Source organism: Peromyscus californicus, unplaced genomic scaffold (assembly GCF_007827085.1).
Source record: "Peromyscus californicus insignis strain IS unplaced genomic scaffold, ASM782708v3 Scaffold_9__1_contigs__length_137607984, whole genome shotgun sequence".
Taxonomy (NCBI): Eukaryota; Metazoa; Chordata; class Mammalia; order Rodentia; family Cricetidae; genus Peromyscus; species Peromyscus californicus.
This window is the reverse complement of record NW_026294617.1, coordinates 110,532,163-110,553,060: the sequence shown is the minus strand read 5'-3', so window position 1 is coordinate 110,553,060 and position 20,898 is coordinate 110,532,163. Positions and strand designations below refer to the sequence as shown.

General features: G+C 41.3%; 1 protein-coding gene across 4 annotated transcripts in view; it reads right to left on the bottom strand.

Annotated features, from left to right (window-relative positions):
• Ppa2 (inorganic pyrophosphatase 2) overlaps positions 1–20,898 on the bottom strand; it is an 81,394-nt gene that overhangs the window by 12,743 nt on the left and 47,753 nt on the right. For all 4 annotated transcript variants that reach the window (XM_052730542.1, XM_052730541.1, XM_052730545.1 and 1 more), the window contains one exon: positions 1,049–1,176. In XM_052730542.1, the coding sequence (XP_052586502.1) occupies positions 1,049–1,176 (128 nt within the window). The remainder of the gene's footprint in view (positions 1–1,048; positions 1,177–20,898) is intronic.

The window sequence follows — 20,898 nt, the reverse complement described above, 5'->3', positions numbered from 1 at the left end:
ACCCCGGGCCTGGGTACCAGGTGTTTGGAAGGGTCTACACTTGGCTGTATCTAGCAAGGGGGAGGTCTTTTGACCCCCCCCCACCTTGGCATTGTTATAAAAAGCCCTTTTGAATAAAGTTCTGGGCCATTGGGTACTGACCCAGGTCCTCCCAAAGCTATGCTATGTTTCTGTCTTTCCTCTCATTGGCTAGGCCTATCATTCTATCTAAAAGTTCTCTATTCCTCTCTCCTCCTCATAGGAACCCTGGGAAAGGTGGGGGCTGGTCTCCCACAGACACCTTGCTCACCCTTGAGACAGGGGGGAGGGGCTGGATCCTGCCTCAACTGAATGTAGCAGGCTCTGCTGTCCCCCACTGGAGAGAACTTACCCTTTTGGAGGAGGGGATGAGGTGTGGGCTGAGGGAGGGGGAAGTAGATGGGGATGGAGGGGATGGGAGGCTGGATGAGTGGGGGATGTATGTGGATGGTATGTAAAATGAGTAAAAAAATTTTTTTTCATTAATAAAAAGAGTATGCAATTCATTTAGTGTTAACAGCTTTTTAAAAATATTCCATATTTTCGACTTCAGCTTCTTGGTTTTCTTCATTTGTGTCATGTTAGATTAGGGACATTTAATGGATGCTTTGCGGCACTCTAATGGAAAAACGTTCTACCAGAAAGATAATTCAAGTGCTCTCTTAATTGTTAAGCAACTTCATTCAGCCATGGTAAAATTTAGTCAGGAGGGAATCCCGGACGGACTCACATTAAGGGAAAGTAACCTCCTCAAACCAGGAACTAGCGCCGTTTTCTTGATACGCAATTGGCGAAGTTTAAACTAATTGCAGAATTCCCTTACTTTCTGGGATGAGCTGTATGTAGACTGACCGTGTTGATTCACTTCAATATCTGGGAAAAAATGTTAACACTAATACCTTAAATATGGAAGGCAGTAAAATGCACTTTGTCTTCCTTTTATCTATGAATATTCACATCAGACTGTCTACATGAAGCATGCTATCAGACATTGAGAGGTGCACTTTCAAATATAGATTCTCATCTTTACCTTGTTTCTGAACTCTCCATTAAAAGCAAACTTGTTTTCTGGTTTTCCGTCTGGTACCTTATAAAGTCTCAACCAATTAAGAGTGGCTTCCAGGTAACCTGGCTTGAACTTCTTAACATCATCAATATCTGTGAAGGAAGATACAAACATGTTAGTTAATAATCATTTATACTCAGTAATACAGTCAGTGCTGGTCTGAGGAAGCCAGGAAATAATGTAGGGCCGACTCCAGATTACTTCGTAACCAATGGTGCTATTGATGGTTGACATGTCTCATATTACATGCAGACTTCTATCTCCCCATGTAAAATACTGTTCCTTCATCCCACAAACATGTACTGAGTCCCTCCAGGACACAGGTTTCTCTCCATGTGGAAGTTCACGGGGCTCACAGTCCAGGACACAGACAGACAGCAAACGGTTATAAAATGCAATGAGGTTATCACAGACAGAACAGGACGGTAATGTCAGATGAGGGAGCGAAAGAAAGCACCTTAGGAGAGGGAGTCCCACCAGCAGGCAGACAGGAGCGGAAAAAGTACAAAGACCAGCACAGAAGAAGCAAGGGAGTGTGCTAGGTAATAAAACACAGGCTAGGACCAGTGTGTTACCAGGGAGGGGGGAGGGGGGAGGGCGGAGACACCTCTGAGAAGGGCGGGCCACTGAGCAGTGCGGACCACGACAGGGATTGGTGTCTTCTGACAAGTGACGGCGGGTTTAAACTGGTAAAATCACAGTATCAGGATTCATGCTTTTGGAAGAACGACCAGTTCTAACAAGTCTGAACATGGATGAGAACGGTACCCAGAAAACAGTGCACTGGCCAAGAAAGGCTGTGTGATTTTTTTGTATCCAGAGGTGAGATAACTGAAATGGGTCGATGAAAACACACACCGGCAACTGCCGACACTGCAGTAAGAAGCAGGCAGCAAAGACACACATGTGTTCAGTGGCAAAAGTCCCAGAAGGAAACATGCAACAGGAAGACAAGGAGTGAGTCAGGGGATTTAAACAGGGCAGTCCCTAAATACCCCAAAAAATGTATCCTAATTCAGCCATGGTTTGCAGGATTTGCTTTTGATGACACTGGCTAGAAGATACTTGGAAATAAAGTTACTACATTGAGATTGATAAATCCCTTGTTCAATGAGGTCCCCAGGGAAGCAGCCTTTCTAATATATAAGTTAAAAGTATACAAAAAACAAAAACAAAAAAAAGCCAGGTGGTGGTGGCACACGCCTTTAATCCCAGCACTCGGGAGGCAGAGCCAGGCAGATCTCTGTGAGTTCGAGGCCAGCCTGATCTACAGAGCGAGTTCCAGGAAAGGCTCCAAAGCTACACAGAGAAACCCTGTCTCAAAAAACCAAAAAACAAACAAACAAACAAACAAAACAACAACAAAAACAAAACAAAACAAAAAAAGAAAACAAATACTTGCCAAAATACTGTAAGTAACGGAGAAGTTTAGAATCATCCTCTGATGCACAATAATCACAACAAATAACAAACAGACTTGGTCAAACTTGAAAAATTACAAAGTTATAACTAAAAACCAGGAGATGACATACACATGGGGATAATCCACAAACTACTTGGTCCAACATCTTGTCGAAACCGCCATTTTCTCGCTTAACAGGGAAAGGCCAGTGTTCCGTGGGCACTGGTCACACAGACAAGCATTATTCCCATGCTTTTTCCCACTTGACCCTTGCCTGGTAGACAAGAGTTTAGCACCTCCAGGGCTGGAGGTCTCACATAAGCAAGATGAATGCAGTGAGGTAGAGCCCAGGGCAAGGGGGAAGGTTCAGTTTGCTGCCAAATAGTCTTCTAATTTAAAGTTTGAAATGCTACTGAAGGCCACACATCTATCCAAAATATTTTGAAACAAAAAAGCATCAATGTTACAATTAATTAAAGGAAAAATAGAGAGACTTGCTTGAAAGGAAATGCAGGTTACAATTGCTTCATTACCAAGTGTCAACATATACTTACTGAGCAGTTGTAATTGATGGCAGACGGTTAGGCAGTGAATGTCATAGAGTGTACCCGTTAAGGAATGCACACTGCGCCTGGGTTATAGAGTCCTTTGTAATGCCCCAGACGCAGACTCCAATAAACTCTTCACCTAATACAGTGCTGTTTATTATTATTAAAAATAAATTCTATTTATCATATTTTCTACTTATCTGAAAAGTTATTTCTAAGGTGAACTTTCCATTGATCATTTTCTTATATCTTCCTATTCTTACAAAGCATCCCTGTAAATTGATTAATACCTGGTTTTTCCAACTTAATGTTATCTTATTTGCTTGGGAAAATATTTTAGTATACTAAACTCAAATAACTAGAAATGTACTTTAATTTCCAAAATAATTTCTTATACTTCAATCTGATTGATAACTCTATCCCTGTACCTCACCCAATCCGCTGGTTTTTATCCCACTGTATAAAACATTTGTTTGATTATCTTTATTTAACTCACCAATTTCAAAGAAAGAAGCTAATTATCCAATACCCCTTTCAGCCTAGGAAGCTCTTTGCTCAGAATTCATGGAGGGAACCTTTAAGACACCAGCGATTAAAAATGTCAAACATTTAATAATGACAAAAAGAAGAACAAACCTCCAGAAGAAGCTAAACTTGCCAATTCTCAATTAATTACATCCCAGGAGAAAACAGCTGCATTTTCATAAACAACAAAAAACTCAGACAAAATTGGAAGCATGCAATTTTAACATTTTTAAAACCTCAATAGCAAATGTCCAGCCAGAAATCCAACTCAGTGAATTACTTTTCTGAAAGCATGAAATATTGTACCTATAATTGATAAGTGGACCCACGGTCTACAGAACACATATGTGTTAATCGTAAGGAAACTACAGTAAAGAGAGCTGAACACATTTGCTAAAATGTGTGACAGAAGCTGCACCATACAAACCATGAGACGTTTAATTCTTAACCTGTTTTTCTTCCCGTTGCTTTGAAACATTGTCCAGCCAAAGTTATTAAAAACAAATGCAGATGTGTTTATACTTTTTTTTTCTACTATGGTAAAATCTGCACAGCATAATGCTGTCTCCTGTCGTCATTTTAGGAATATAACTCAGTGACGTGGTGCTCATCCATAATGCCTAATCAGCACCACTGTCCATCTGCTGGACTTCTCTGCCAGATGCATTTTTATAATTTATGCCATTTTAAAGAAAAGTAGCAATTTTCTAGTACCCATTTATTCTCACTTTTAGGGTTTTATGTGAACCTTTATAATGTAGGCAATTATGTCATTTAGTACAAAGATAGTCCACTCCATCAATAAGCAAGGAGAACCTGGAAGTACCTATTTATAAAACCAAGCTAAATGTACCTCAGTTTCTCTTCTGCAGCAATTAAGCCCTTTTAATTGAACTTCAACTTATCACTTTACTGAACTAATTAACAAAAATTCTGCACTGTGTAAAGTATTCTGACTGTAGTGTATGCTGAGTCTGGTGGAACCCTCTAGAAGGAAGTACGCATGTCCCCCACCATCAGTTGGGTTTTATCTTTGCCAAGTCTCAGGTGGCCTCTTCCCCAGACATTCTGCAACAGTATCTGTGGCTACAGTAGAGGATTTAACTAAATATCATGTAAGCAGGTGAATCTATTAATACAAAAGTGTTGGCTTCCGTGAAATTAATTTTGAATGTTCTGAAAGAACCCAATAAAAGTGGTTACTAAAAACATCTGTCATCAATTTAGGGCTGGGTAATAAAGCAGCTGAGTAAGAGGAAAAACCAAACCTCTCCAGTGCATGCAGAGTGCTGAGCCAGTGAGTGGGAACAGCATCTTACATAACAGAACTCAAGCTCATATAAAATGCACTTCAGTGAACTCTTCTTTAAAAAGATGGTTTAATTTTCATTTTTATTTTAGGTGTGCGAGTGTGAGTGTGTTTACCTACATGTGCACCGTATGTATAGTTAGTGCCTGTGGAGGCAAGAATGGGCATTTTGGACCCCCTGGGACTGGGGTTACCAACAGTTGTGAGCTGCCACGTGGGTGCTGGGACTCAAACCATGGTCCCATGAAGAGCATCCAGTGCTCTTAACCACGGAGTCACCTCTCCAGTACCTTCAAAGGAGTCTTGTATGAAGTGTAGGAACAACTATTCAGATTTCTGCCATTAGTGTTTTTAAGGGGGAAGACAGAAAGGAAAAATATCGTGAGGTCCAAGTGTGCTTTAATATTTGAGGATGGGAAAACCGAAGTCCTGTGGCTAGGACTCAGTGAACAAGGGAGCATGTGAGAAGGGAGAGGTAGCCACATACTTGTCACACACAACTCTCAGGGTCACGCTGAGGGCTTTGGCTTTTATGTTTTAATGGTTCAGGGCAGGGGCATACAGGTTGGAAGGAGACCTTTCCATCTGCCAGGTGGAGAAACCACCACCCTGTACAGAGGAGAAAATGAAGCAGGAGGCCCAATGAGAAACTTAAAAGGCAGGGCATGTGGTGCACATTAATCTCAGCCTTTGTGAGGCAGAGGCGGGTAGATCTCTGCGGTTGGTAGCTGTTCCAGCTTTGACCTGGAAGTACTACCCCATTGAGGCTTCGGTAACTGTCACGCTTACAAGGCGGGGCCGAGACAGGAGCCCTTAAGATCTGAGATCCGGATGCGGCGGCTCTCATGGTTCCTGGATCCTGGACGCTGGAGGTAGACCAAGCAGAGTTCTCCAGAGAACACCACTGGACTGCGCTACACCTTTCCCGGACCCTGTAACCTATCCCTTTACTTGTAAGTTACCCCACAAAATAAACCTCCCTTTTAACTACGTGGAGTTGCCTTAATACTACAACCAATAGATCTCTGTGATTTGGAGGCCAGCCTGGTCTACATGTCATGTTCCTGGAGAGCTAGGACTAAGTAAAGAGACTCTGCCTCAAAAAAAAAAAAAAAAAAAAAAAAAAAAGAAAGCAACCAAAAGAAAAGAGAGTGGGGGAAGGGAGGGAGGGAGGGAGGGAGAGAGAGAAAGAGAGAGAGAGAGAGAGAGAGAGAGAGAGAGAGAGAGAGAGAGAGAGAGAGAGAGAGTTATAAGAATGTCAACACCACTGAAGAAAGAAATTGAAGAAGATATCAGAAGATGGAAGATCTCCTATGCTCATGGATAGGCAGGATTAATATAGTCAAAATGGCCATCCTACCCAAAGCAATCTACAGATCCCCATCAAAATTCCAACACAATTCTTCACAGAACTTGAAAGGACAATTCTCAGTTTTATATGGAAACACACACACACACAAAAACCCAGAATAGCTAAAACATAAAATTAAAGAAACAAAAACAAAACACGGGAAGTATCACCATCCCTTATTTAAAATTCTACTACAGAGCTATAGTAATATAAACATGGTACTGGCATAAAAACACACACATTGAATTGAAGACCTAGATATAAATCCACATTCCTAGAGACTCCTGATTTTTGATAAAGAAGCCAGAAATACACACTGGAAAAAAGACAGCATCTTCAACCAATGGTGCCTGGCAAACTGGATGGCTGCATATAAAAGAACATAAATAGATCCTTATTTATCATCCTGCACAAAACTCAACTTCAAGTGGATCAAGGACCCAACATAAGGCCAGATACACTGAACCTAATAAAAGAGAAAGTGAGGAATAGTCTTGAACTCATTGGCACAGGAAAAGACTTTCTGAACAAAACACTGATAGTACAGGCACTAAGATCAACAATTAATAAATGGTATCTCATGACACTGGAAAGCTTCTCTATGGCAAAGGACACCATCATTTGGACAAAGTAGTAGCCTAAAGAATGGGAAAAGATACTTACCAACTATACATCTGATAGAGGGGTAATATCTAAAATAAACAAATAACTAAAAAAAAAAAAACCCAGACATCAAAAACCAAATCACCCAATTAAAAATGGGGTACAGAACTAAACAGAATTCTCAAAAGATGAAACATAAATGGCTGAGAAATACTTAATGAAATAGTCAACATCGTTGGTCATCAGGGAAATGCAAATCAAAACTACAACAGTCAGAATGGCCAAGATCAATAAAACAAATGACAGTTTATGCCTGCAAGAATGTAGGGTAAGGAAAACACTCATCCACTGCAAATTTGTACAGCCACTATGGAAATCAGTGTGGTAGTTCCTAGGGAAGCTGGGACTCTATCTACTTAAGAGCCAGCTATGCCACTCTTGGGCATTTACCCAAAGGACTCTAATCCTACTACAGAGACATTTGCTCAGCCATGTTCATTCATGGCTATTTATAATAGCCAGAAACTGGAAACAGACTATGTATCTGTCAATAGATGAAGGGATAAAGACAATGTAGCACTGACACAATGGAATATTACTCAGCTGTTAAAAAATCATGAAATTCATAGATAAATGGATAGAACTAGAAAAAAATCATTCTGAGTGAGGTAACCCAGACCCCAAAAGACAAATATGGTATGTATTGACTTATACGTGGATGTTAGCTGTTAAGTCTTCATTAAGCACGTTACAATCGGTAGAACCACAGAGGTTAGGTAGAAAGTAAATGAGAAGTTGAGAGGGAAGGATCTCCTTCTGAGGGGAAATAGAATAGTGTCAAAATATCAAAAACTCCATAAAGTAATAATCTAAAACACAGAAGAGCAAAAAGACTTACCAAAGGGGTTTTTTGTTTGTTTGTTTGGTTTTGAGACAGGGTCTTTCTATGTAGCCCCAGCTACCCTGAAACTCACTATGCAGATCAGGCTGGCCTCCAACTTACAAAGGCTTGTTGGGATTAAATGCCTGTGCCAGCATGCCTGGCTCACCCCAGGTTTTTAAATACAGTTTTTATAGGGTGTCGTAACTTAACCGTCTAAAACTATGATTCCTTTATAACAGAGATATGTCCAAATTTAAAACTTTAATTAATAAGTAGTCTCTGTAGAATTTTTATATTAAAACGATAACACAGTGCTTTACAAAGTATCATACCCCCTATACAAAGTCACTGAAAATTGCAGAATTGTTTGAGGTACCAGCTAAAAAGCAGAAGAGACAATAACAAACTGTAATAACAGACAGATCCAAAGCCCGAGTCCTTCTAAGTCCAAGTTCTTCATTTTATTTTTAACTTGATTTATGTTTCTATAAAAACAAAGAAATAAATTGAAAATACCTTAATTAAAACCTATCATTCTAACTTTGCAGATGATACAGAACCTAAAACTAGCTTTCCACTTGAAGAGGGCTGTTAGTTATTAGCTCCTGTACTTATTTAACATTTATTTGAGTCAAAAAAAATTGTGTCAGTTGCCAAATATGAATTATTATTTCTTAAACATCCTAAAATTTTACCTATGGATGCAGCCATGATTCTACTTAAGAGGAAAACCCATAGCCTTCTACTCTGTTATCTTTTGAAATAAAACCATGAATTAATGATTTAGAGAGATATTATAAACATTTTAACTAATATTAACACTTTTTGCAGTCTACACTGCTACTGAGAAATCAATATAGCTAGGCACTGGTCTAAACATATGCTAAAAATAACACATACAAAAGGGATGTGGACACACAACACACAGATACATGCATATAACTATTCAAAATATTTTTCTACAAACATATGTTTTACTTGTTGACACTGAAGAGCAGACACAAAATGAATTTCTAAACTAAAAAGATAATGTTGGAGACTGAACCCAGGACCTCCTGCACACATGCTACCCAGGCACTCTACCACCAAGGTAGACCCTTAACTAATTATAAATTAATTTCTTACTTCATGATCAACCATATGTGTGTGCACACATGCCATGTGGCACATGTATGGGAGGCAGAGGACAACTGATGAGTCATTTTTCTCTTTCCATGTGGGCCACAAGGATTGAGCTCAGGTCATCAAGCTTGTTGGGGAAGCGCCTTTACCCCCTGAGCCCTCTCACTGGCCCCAATCTAGTTCTTATAATTTTTTCTTGGCATGTGTCTGAATTAAACGATCATTTAAAAAACACATTTAGAACAAAGGGTGTATCTTTTTATGTAAGTACAGCAGATGAGACTTTGACTCAGTTCTAGTACTTGAACCAAAACACCAGCAATTATGAACATTCCTCAACTGAGAATTTTACTTTGGGGGAAACAGAGATCGCTAAGGAAAAGAAGATTCTGAAAGCATGTCTCAGCACGCCACCACAGTGAACTCACAGTAAAGCAGATAACGGGTGAGAAGAGAGAGCAAAACAACAGAATCACCCCAACAAGGGAACAGTAACAAAGCCATAGAGCTCCGAAACCCAGTCCAACAGAACACAACAATGGGCATGTGGGTCTGACTCTACGGCTGAAAACAGACTCGGGGCTGTCCTGAGCACACTGGAGTAATTCTAAGGTTCTAAGGTCTGCATCAAGTAAAAAGCAGCTGCCAGAAATTAATCCTAAGATGTCCCACATAACCAGTCACCACAGTAAATCCCTCCACAGTGGAACCTGTGGTCCCGAGAACCCCATCCATATGCTTTAGTTACATAGTGTTTTAAAATATTAGGTAGTTACTGTGAACGTGTTCAAGGACCGTCAGGAAATATAGCACTATGTGAATGCAAACGAATCTCATCTGAGGAGAAGGAACTATAAAACAATAAAAATAAAGAAGAAGCAGGTGGGAGAGTGTCTGGAGTGGAAACTCAGCTCTTAACAGACAAACTGAGACATGATGAAATAATAAATGTCAGGGGCCCACAGGACGCAGCAGTGGAAATGACCTGGTCTGAGAAACAGCACAGACCAAAGTTTATGTAATGAAAATGGCTTTAGTTATCCGGGAAATGGTAAAAAAGTGCTGTAAAGTACAGGTATCAGAATGCTCAGAAGAAAGGTAAGAGAATGAGTGAAAAAAAAAAAAAGTGTAAAAAACCAGCAGCATAAATTTCTCAAATTCAACAAGACCCAGCAATGTAAACACAGACAAAAGGACCCAGTAGCATAGCACAGAAAAAAACATGCTGGACTCTAAAAGCAAACAGTAACAAAGACACAGGGCCCTCCAAAACCCAGCCTAACAGAAACTAACAACAGGCGTGTGGTCGGACGCTGTGGCTATAAATAGACTCCAAATCGGTCTGAGAGAAACGATACTTTTATAACACAAATGGCTGCTGACATGCTAGAAACGTCAGAGAGAAGAAACAGACATGGGGAAGGGGAGGGCAGGCCCGCATTTATGGAACGTAGAAAACAAAACCTATTAACTCGAAACACTATATCCAGTGAAACTATATTTCCAAATGAAAAGAAAATGCAAATTTAAATAAATTAAGATAAGGAAAGTTTACCACCGGCAGCACTGGGCTACGACACACTGAAGGGAAATGAGATTGGATGGGGACGTGGACCTGGGGGCCTTCCGGAAGGAGTGAGTGGGTATGGAAATGGGAACTGTGGATACAAAACAATCCTTAAATATGTGCCCATTTCTCCTAATTATCATCATCATCATCATCATCATCATCATTTTGGTTTCTCAAGACAGGGCTTCTCTGTGTAGCTCTGGCTGTCCTAGAACTCGCTCTGTGGACCAGGGTGGCCTCGAACTCACAGAGATCCACTTGCCTCTGCCTCTGCCTTCCAAGTGCTGGGATTAAAGGCATGAGCCACCACTATCTAGCAGTTCTCTTAATTTTTAAAAGGTATTTTATTATTTTTAAAAGTGTGTAACAAAAGTACACTTGCTGTTTCATATACTTGTGGAAAGGCATCAATACACTTGGACAGACAGTTCACCAGCTTACAATACTTGTCTTATAATTACATCTGACTCAATAATCCTATTTACCTGAGTATTTCCACATAGGAAATGAAAACATATTTCCCATCAAGACTTCAATGTCCATATCAGCCCCAAATTGAAAATCCAAATGTCCATTCACCAGTGACACCACTGTGTATGGATACCTCAGAGTTCCATCCAGTGATAAAATGGAACACACTACTCTGCCCAGCATACAACTCTCCAGAACATGTACAAGAGCAAGAAGTCATATTCTGAAGGCCATGCTTCACACCACAGGATGCCTGTTAGATCACTGACACCAGACTACACCAATGCAAGTTCCAGAGAAGACTATCAGGACAGAAAGGATAGTTGCTGGGGATGCTGTGAATGTGTTGCTCTGATTGATCGATAAATAAAATGCTGATTGGCCAGTAGCCACACAGAAGTATAGTGTACATGGGATAAGAAGAGAGGAGAATTCTGGGAGGTAGAAGGCTGAGGCAGAGAGACGCTGCCACGAGGAGAAGCATGATGTAAGATACCAGTGAGCCACGTGGCAAGGTATAGATTTATAGAAATGGGTTAATTTAAGATATAAGAACAGTTAGCAAGAAGCCTGCCACGGCCATACAGTTTATAAGTAACATAAGTCTCTATGTGTTTACTTGGGGGACGCGAGTGGGAGAGATTGGCCCCGACTGCCGGCAGGCCAGGACAGGGGAAGACCTCAGCTACAGAGAGTGATGTTTGCTTAGGATAGGAAGGTGGGGCTCATTGGCTATACACAGGCAAGGGGGAATTTGTGGGTAACAGAAACATTGGGTATTAGGACAAACACACATAGTTGTCAGAACCCCTTAACTCTCTATTTAAAGTGCAGTGACTGTATGTAATATATGTAGTGCTAGGGATGTAGCTTAGTTAGTAGTGCTCACCTGTTCAGCTAGTATGCACAAGCAAGTTTGAGTTTCATAAACTGGGTGTGGTAGTACACACCCATAATCCCAGCATTTGGGAGGTAGAAGCCAGAGGATCAGAAGTTCAAGGTCATCCTCAGCTATATAACACGTTTGATGCCGGCTGGGGATACATGAGACTGTGTCTCAAATAATCAAACAAAGCAAATGCCAGTCCTACTCTTCAAGGAGTTCACAATTTAGACAGGTGGGAAGACACAGAAACACATGACAAACATGAAAGTAAACGTTTAACTGAATTAAACAAAATGGTGTTTGTGGGGGAAAGAATATGTTTGCCTTACAGAATCAAAGTCACTTGGAGGAGAGATGGCTCTTGAAAGATAAGGTGTTTCCACGTAGACAAAGAACATTTCAGTGATGGGGATGCATCTGCAAAGTCACCAGCTATAGAAGAACCTGGCATACGTAGGAGATGGGAGATGCTAGGTGTAGGGGGAGTTTACAGAGTAAACATCCCAACAACAGTGCAAAGTATCAAACAACTTCTCTCTCTCTCTCTCTTTTTTTTTAAGAAATTTTTTTATTCATTTTACATACCAACCACAAATCCCCTTCGCTTCCCTCCTCCCACCCCGTAGCCCCTCCCAACTCACCCCCATTCCCTTCTCCAACAACAAAAGGCCTCACATGGGGAGTCAGTAAAGCCTGATACATTCAGTAGAGGCAGGTCCACCCCCACCCCCACCCCTCACCCCACCCTCAAGGCTGTGCAAGGTGTCCCACCATAGGTAGTGGGCTCCAAAACGCCAGGTCATGCACCTGGGATGGATTCTGATCCTACTTCCAGGGGGGCCCTTAAGCAGATCAAGCTATACAACAGTCTAGCAGAGGGCCTAGTCCAGTCCCATGGAGGCTCCACATGGAGGTCTAAAGTTCATGAGTTCCTACTAGTTTGGTTTGGTTGTCTCTGTAGATTTCCCCATCATGATCTTGATGCCCCTTGCTCATAGAATCCCTCTTCTCTCTCTTCGACTGGACTCCTGGAGCTAGGAAATCAAATGACTTTTCAAAGGTAGAGAATTTGGATGTCTTTGTAAAAAGAGAGTGGGAAGGTTGCCTACCTTCCTCCAAAGTAAGGTTTCTCTAAAATCAGTTTGATAAACAATGCAGAAGGTAAATTTTAGTTTCAGGATGCAGAGACAAGAGAAATGTTAACACTGCTTCAACAGAAAAGCAAGATAGGGCCATTTAAGGCAATGCAAAGGCAAGAACAGATTTGAGATACTTGTGAGGTCAAAATGAGGAAATCAGTAATAGATTTTATATACTGGTGACTTAGCAAGGACATGTAGATGACAAATGTCACAGATATAAAAATAAGGTAATATACATGACACTAAAAAAAGACCTACAGTCATAATGTCAAAAATCCAAGTATAAAATGAATGTTTTTCTCCTGCTGAAATCAATGAAAATATACCTATTTTGAAGGCATATTCAGATTTCATTCAAAATGTCCATTTTTGTTTCTTAATACATATACATCCCCTTATGTGTCAATTCAAAAATTAAGAAATTTAGTACTTATGTTATACTGGATAGTACACAAAAGCAGCCACAGAATGTTACACTTAATCTTACTGTTCATCCTCACCAACTGAGAACCACCTGTACTTACAGAGATTTGAAGGGAAAACTATGCTTTTATCTGGGTTATTCACACCAACCCTTAACACAAGGAAACAAAGGCATATATCTCACTGAGGAATTTTCATATTTAGACAAAACCCAAATATAAGTGTAATGCCATTCCTTTGCTTCTGTTACGTAAAAGGATAAAAAAAAAAAAAAAAAAAAAAAAACACCAGGAAATTGAGCTAGACATGTGTACAACCAGCCCCTCTAAACAAAATCCACGGGAGGCAAGAGCATGTGTTTTTAATGCTGCTCATAAAGATTCACAAGGAACACCACTCAATCCCTAATGCTCACCGCATCTTCTGCACCACAAGCAGAGGCTCCTACTCAGAGAATGATTCCTTAACTGTTCGTGCTTACTCAGGACCTGCGAAGACGTTTATGTGGCCAGGCCTTTCCAGACGCTTATGTCTAATGCACACGCTTTTGTCTAAGGCACAGGGGCTGCGAGCGATACCACCACTGTGCTCTCCTTTCATTCTCCATTCTCCTCCCTGGCCCACAAAGTCGACTCTTCTCAAGTAAAAACCTATACTAAAAATATACTTACCACATGGAAATGGAAATTAATACTATTCTAAGTCTCTCTGTAAATCTAAATACATTAGGAAACAATCTCAAAAAGAGTTGATTCTTTACAAAAATACATTCATTACTAGTTAATAAGGAACTCGGCATGACCCCACAAATGAAAACCATACCAGGGCCCTGTGCAAAGACATTTCATTGCTTTCCTAATGCAATTTTATTTGAAGCATATTGCAAAGTAGCTACAAGAACAGACAGGCATGGTGTCGAGACTGCCCTTGAATCTCCAGTTCTAACACTTAGGAGTCTCCCTAAGACAGATTAAGAAGTGCTGTGCTCCCAAGAAATCTCTCACGATCCCATAGTTGAAGCTATAATTCTGCAATGTATACAGACGTGAAAACCCCATAGCAAACACCATCAATGTGTGTAATTGATACACTGCTAATAATTTCAATAAACTTCCCGTCAGCAATGCCCCTCAAGACAGCTGTTTGCTTCAGAGGAAGGCAGGTGAAAGGTACTGCTGGAAGGAACTCAGAAATGGGAAACGGGTAAGAGACAACCCACAGCTGTAGGACGGAGGCACTAGGGTGGGGGGCAGGGGGAGCACCCCTTCAGGAACGGGTAAGAGGACAGACAACCCACAGCTCTAGGATGGAGGCACTAGGGTTGGGGGGAGCGGGTACACACACGACTTTCCCAAGCAAATGGGAACATTTTAGAACTTAGACTTCCCCCATGTTACTACATCATAGGAATATGACCAAAGCCTTAAAAGCTACAGGGGTCAAGGTTCAAAAAAAAAAAGCAACAGATTCCCAGTACTTAATTCCTAATGATACCCACCACACCCTCTCCCCTACACCCAAGCCTCTCCACCATTAATGAACTCAAAAGAACAGACATCAAAGGAGCTACCTCTCTAGCCGACTTCTAATTATCACCAGCTCATTACTGCCTCAGGGAAAATGGTCACCACCCCCAGAAGTTACAAATACACTAAACTAACTCTGCTTTAGGAGAGCAAGGAGGCACAGCAGTGAAGTTCCTGGGGTCTGGAACTAGACTGGATTTGAATGGCTGAAGTTTTATTTTGTTTAAGTTATTAATTCTCCCTTCCCCTGGTGAGCTCAGCGCACACTAGGGCTTGAGGAGTCCAACAGTGACGCAATGCCCCTTCCAGAGCCCAAGAGCGCACTCCACTGTCCTCCAAGAGCGCACTCCACTGTCCTCCAAGAGCGCAGGGAGGAGAAGGACCACTCTGCCTCTGGTTACAACAGTCAGCAGAGACACTCTGCTCAGGACTGCTATGCCAACCTAGCTCCCTCCTTCTACTTTGTCTTCCAACGACAAAATGCCATTCCAATAACACTATTAAATTGTGCTCTAGGAAGAAGAAAAGCAAACACATACTAATTTGATTATTTTGTAAGTGGTAGGGGCACTAGACATGTTCACATAGAAAGTGGAATTATAGCCAAACTGATGCGCTTTCCACATGTTCATTCCTGCCCTGAAAGATAATAAAAGGACCCATGAAGTTTATTTGATGTTTAAATTTTCCTAAATGTGTGTTCAAATTCTATACATTTGAAACACTTAAAAACTCTGTTAACTTGAGGACAATTTTAATGCTGGCCTTTGAAAAATGTTCAAACTCCCTACTGTAAAATAAGTTCCTCAGATAAATTACTGAATCAGAATGTACCAAAATCAACATAATTGTTCTGATTTTAAGTTTTGGTTTTTAGGCTTTCATTTTTCAAAAGTATAAAATCACCTGATAGACAAAAGTTCTTACAGGACAAAAGACAACAGTTTTCATTTAGTTAAAAACAAAACCATTAGAAATGTGTGAGCTGCCAAGCCCTACTAAGGTCCACAGGTGGTTAATCAAACCAAGACTGACAGAACCCCCACTTCAGTTTTCTTAAAAAGCTCTGAACTTGGTTATTTCTTAACCTAGCATTATTATCTCTAATGGCCCAGTCATCTCCAGTACAATTAGGTGCCTGGGGAGTCTTATTAACTCTTTCAGGCCATTAGGGTACCATTATGAAGCATTAAGGACTAGAAACTAATTACAGTTGATTAAATGGTCTCAGTGCGCCCCAAGTGTTAATGAGCCAAAAAAAAAATGACCAATTTTCTATCAGGGAGGAGGGGTATTTCATTTCATTTCAAATTTTATTTAGCCTTTAAAAAATGTCAGTGTCCGATACATCTACAGAATGTGAAACTTGATAGTAGTGTTAATTTTTTAAATGAGACTCACTGTGTAGTCCATGTTGACCTGAGACTCACAATGATCTTCTTGTTTCAACCTCTCAAGTGTTGGGGTTTATAGATGTAAGCTGCTATGCCTGGCTATTAATGTTAAGATTACATTCATCCAGCCAGGAAAAACAGATTTTGCTAAGTGAAACATGTTCTCTCATGCACTGGCTTCTTCCAGTTCAGTCACATCAAAGCTAAAAACTAGAAACACAAAGTGGCACACTGTAGCCTACCAGAGTCTACACATGTTTTCCATTGGATAAAATGAAAGCAGCAATTTCATTATAAACAAAATCACTCCAAAACTCTCTTGGAAAACCCACAAGCATGTCTCTATTAATATAGCAAGAGATACAGAGATAAATACGTTGTGGTCACGTTGTACCCTGCTTTAAATTACTCTGTGTCCTATGGAACAACAGCTTTCGGGCTGTTTCTTGGACTAAGTGGACCCGATTTGCAATGCAGCACTTAGCTCCGCCAGGGCTAAGGCATTATTCTTATCATTCTCCTGCAGGGAATCCACCAATGCCTATCCAGCACACAGCACAAGGCACAGAACAGTCATCAGCTTACACCAATAAAAAGTGCCACTTACTGGTCAGCTGGTGGGAGTGTCAGCTCAGCCACTGTGTAAATTATAGTCAAGGTCCCTCAAAGAACGACAAATAGAACTATCAAGTCACCAAGATATCCCCCCCCCCCCCCCCACACACACACAAAAAGGAGAAAGCGGGCCCACAACTTATCAAACACTAGAACAAAGAATGCAGACCCCCTCACCCCGGTCACATAGAAGATATATAACAACAACCACTGACCCGTCATCAGGCAAATGGGTGAGCATAGCACAGGAGGGCCCCAGACTCTAACTGCCCTGGCTGGATGCCCTGGTTTCATGTAGCACACTGAAACTGCAGCCAGCCACATCCTCACAGACAGCGCTGTGACTGCGCCCCTTAAAGTTACCATCTTGCCTGACCACCTGCAAGGACGCATCTGCATCTGCTCTCGGCCTTTGCCTTGGTAGGCAGAGAAAAGGGGAGGATATTTTAAAAGCTTCCAGAGTAGTGCCCTTCCCTAATTTTTGAAAAATCTTTCCTCTTATCTTTGTCTATGAAAAATTCCAAGAAGTAGCAAAAGACCAAGGACAGTCAAGCAACCCTGGACGGAAGGTATCGCCAAACCCAATTTCAGACAACCCTCAGTAATAAAAACAGCACAGTATCGGAACAAAGATGGATATACACATTAATGAAGTGGAACTGAGTACCTGGATCAAGTCCCCAATTAGATGTCAAAAACATACATTAAAAAAAAGACGGTATCTTAACTGGTGGTGGGAAAATGGGATTTCAAAATACTGAAAGGTGAAACTAGATCCTTATCTCTCACTCAGCTACAAATGGATCAAAGACAAGTGTGGTGGTTTGAATGAGAAATGGCTCCACAATCTCAAGCAGTGAACACTCGGTCCCCACCCAGTTGGTGGCACTGTTTGGGAAGGTCTAGGAGGTGTGGCCTTGCCCGAGGAAGTGTGTCATTAGGGTCGGCTTTGAGATTAAAAGCCTCTTGCTATTTCTAGTTCTCTCTTTCATGTTTGCATTTGAAGAGGAAGCTCTCTTCCTCCTCTTCCTGCTGCTATGCCTGTTACCACACCTCCCCACCTCCCCACCTCCCCACCTCCCCATTATGATAGACTCATCCCCCTAGAACTGGAAGCCAAAACGAACCCTTCTGTAAGTTGCCTTGGCTGTGGTGTTTTAGCAAAACAAAAGACATGAAACTCTGAAATCACTAGAAGAAAAAGCAGGAAGTACACTTTAACTTCCAGGCATAGGTGAGGGTTTTCTGAACAGGACTCCAGTAGTACAGGAGATAATACCACCCACCAACAAATGAGATCTCATGAAACCAAAAAGCTTCTGTAAAGCAAAGGGGACTATCAATAGACTGAAGAGACATCTGGATGGGAGAAAATCTTTGATAGCTATACATTGGACAGACGATTAGTGTCTAGAATATGCAAATAACTAAAAAAAAACCCCAACTAGTCAATTAAAAAATGGGCTGTTGATCTGAATAAAAATTTCTCAAAAGAAATACACATGATTAATAAATACTTTTTAAAAAGTACTCAACATTCTTAGCCAATGGAGAAGTGCAAATTAAAAGTACTTTAGGAGTCAATCTCAACCTAGACAAACAGCATCATCAGAACAGAAATGGTAAGAGATGCCGGTGTGGACCTAGCAAAGCTCCTGTACGCTGCTGGTGGGAGTGTAGACTAGTGCACCATTGTGGAATCAGTCTAGAAGCTTCTCAAGAAACTAGCCGCAGAACTGTAGTCTGTCCCAGCTATAATACTCCTGGGCACATACCCAATGGACTTTATATCCTACTGTGTAGACGTGTGCACATACCTGTTCAATGATCCTTTATACACAACTGCTAGGAAACAGAATTAACCTAGATGCCCACCGTTGGGAGAATGGAGAAGGAAAGTGTGGTACATATACACAGTGGAATATCACTCAGCTGTAAACAAAAGAAAGATCATGAAATCTGCATGTAAATGGGTAGAACTGGAAAATACCATACTTAGTGAGGTTACCCAGACCAGAACACAAACTCTGCATGTTCTCTCTCAAGTGGAGATCCTGGCTTCCAAGCTTTTGTTTTGTGTAACTAGGGGCACAAGTGGAAGCCGGGGAACTAGAAATAAGGGGCCACTGGGTGTGTTGAGGGGTGTACTTCAGGGATGAGTAGTAGATAATAGGTGAAACGAAAGCAGTGATGTAGACTGCCGAGGGCAGACAGGTTTAAAAAGGGGAAGACAAGGAGGATAGGAAAAATGGGGGAGGAATAACTTAAAGGAGGAGTTATTTACAAAAGCCCAGGGAAACCGACCATCTCTCCACTCAAAAACTGTACCCGGAGGGAGCTAACAATGAAAATAAAAAGTAAGTAATAAAAAAGTAACATTGAAGACCATAGCCGAAGACACGGCCTGGGAGGTCACTAGAGAGATGCCTATGATGGCTGTGCAGCAGGCTCAGAGGAGCCCATGCAGAGCTGATCACTTAAGAGAGCTTATCAATGAACTGATCACTTAATGTTACCCAGTACCATCATAAACTCCACCTAGTTTTAAATTTTAAGATTTAACCAAGAGACAAAGCATGAACAAATAATATTTAAAGAATATAATGTACCAGGGTGGTGGCAGTGCACGCCTTTAATCCCAGCACTCCTCAGGAGGCAGAGCCAGGTGGATCTCTGTGAGTTCGAGGCCAGCCTGGTCTACAGAGCGAGATCCAGGACAGGCACCAAAACTACACAGAGAAACCCTGTTTTGAAAAACCAAAAAAACTAAACAAAACCAAAACAAAAGAATATAATGTAAAGACAGTCTTTTTTTTTTTTTCTGTTTTCACAAAGCTTCCAGAAACATGCAAGGCACACACTGTACATCTACAGACAAACAGTAAGGCTGTGAGGAGCTAGGTTGTCAGTGATAGATGAGAAAGATAAAGAAATTTCAAAACCCTAAGTTTTACACGGGGCAGTCTGGAGTCAGTGCTTGGAGTCAGGGAAGTGACAAATCTTATATAGTGCTGCGTCTAAGCATGACAGCGGCCACCTTCATCAGGGTACTGTGAGTCCTTGTGGGGGATCCTCAGGACCAGGGCCTGGTGATGCTCTCTCATTGAAGGAAGACAGCAGAGATGGTTATTGGACTGTTAACAGATCCTCCACTCCCAGCTACGGTGTATAATTCTGCCTTAACTACATATCCCCTTGTTACCCTTGTTACCCTCAATAGGGGCTAGAGCATACAGACTGTGAAAGGTTACCTGAAGGGCATTCCTTCTATATAGAAGTCACTGTCCATGCAAAGATGGCTTCCTGCTGCTTCCATGTCCCCTATGTGCCTGTAAATAATCCTCCCCCATACTCTGAAGGGAGCCCGATAAGCTCACTGGCTCCCCAAGGTGGACTTCGGTGGAATGTACTTAGGTTTGCTGTTGGAAGAAGGGAGAAGATGCCTGTTCACCTATCCCCAGGGAAAGAGTTCCTCCAACATAAATATAGCTTGAGATGTGATACTCAGAATTACTAGGATAATTGAGGAAGAAACATAAAATATTAAAAAAGAAATAGAGAAGAATCATCAGGAAATTTTTAATCCCTGTCTTTCTAAGTGACAACTAAGTCATTACAGAAAGTACACAAATTAAGAACTAGCCATGTAAACATGTTGCTTACAGAACCAAAGCAGCTAGTCAAAGAACGAAGAACACATGGGGAAAAGAACCAGGGAGGAGGAAGTGGGGAGACAGGATGGAAGGGAAGGTTGGGGACGGGAAAGCAGGACGCAGGAACAGACACAGCAGATTTCTTTGTATCTCATACAAAACAGCATTTGTCTACTGTGGGATGGTCTTTATGTCAAATGTGTTGCTGATTGGTCAATAAATAAATCACTGATTGGCCCGTGGCCAGGCAGGAAGTATAGGCGGGACAAGGAGGAGAATAGAGCTGGGAAGTGGAAGGCTGAGGGAAGAGACACTGCCAGCCGCCATCAGGATAAGGAAGATGTAAAGTACCGGTAAGCCACAAGCCATGTGGCAAGGTATAGATTAATAG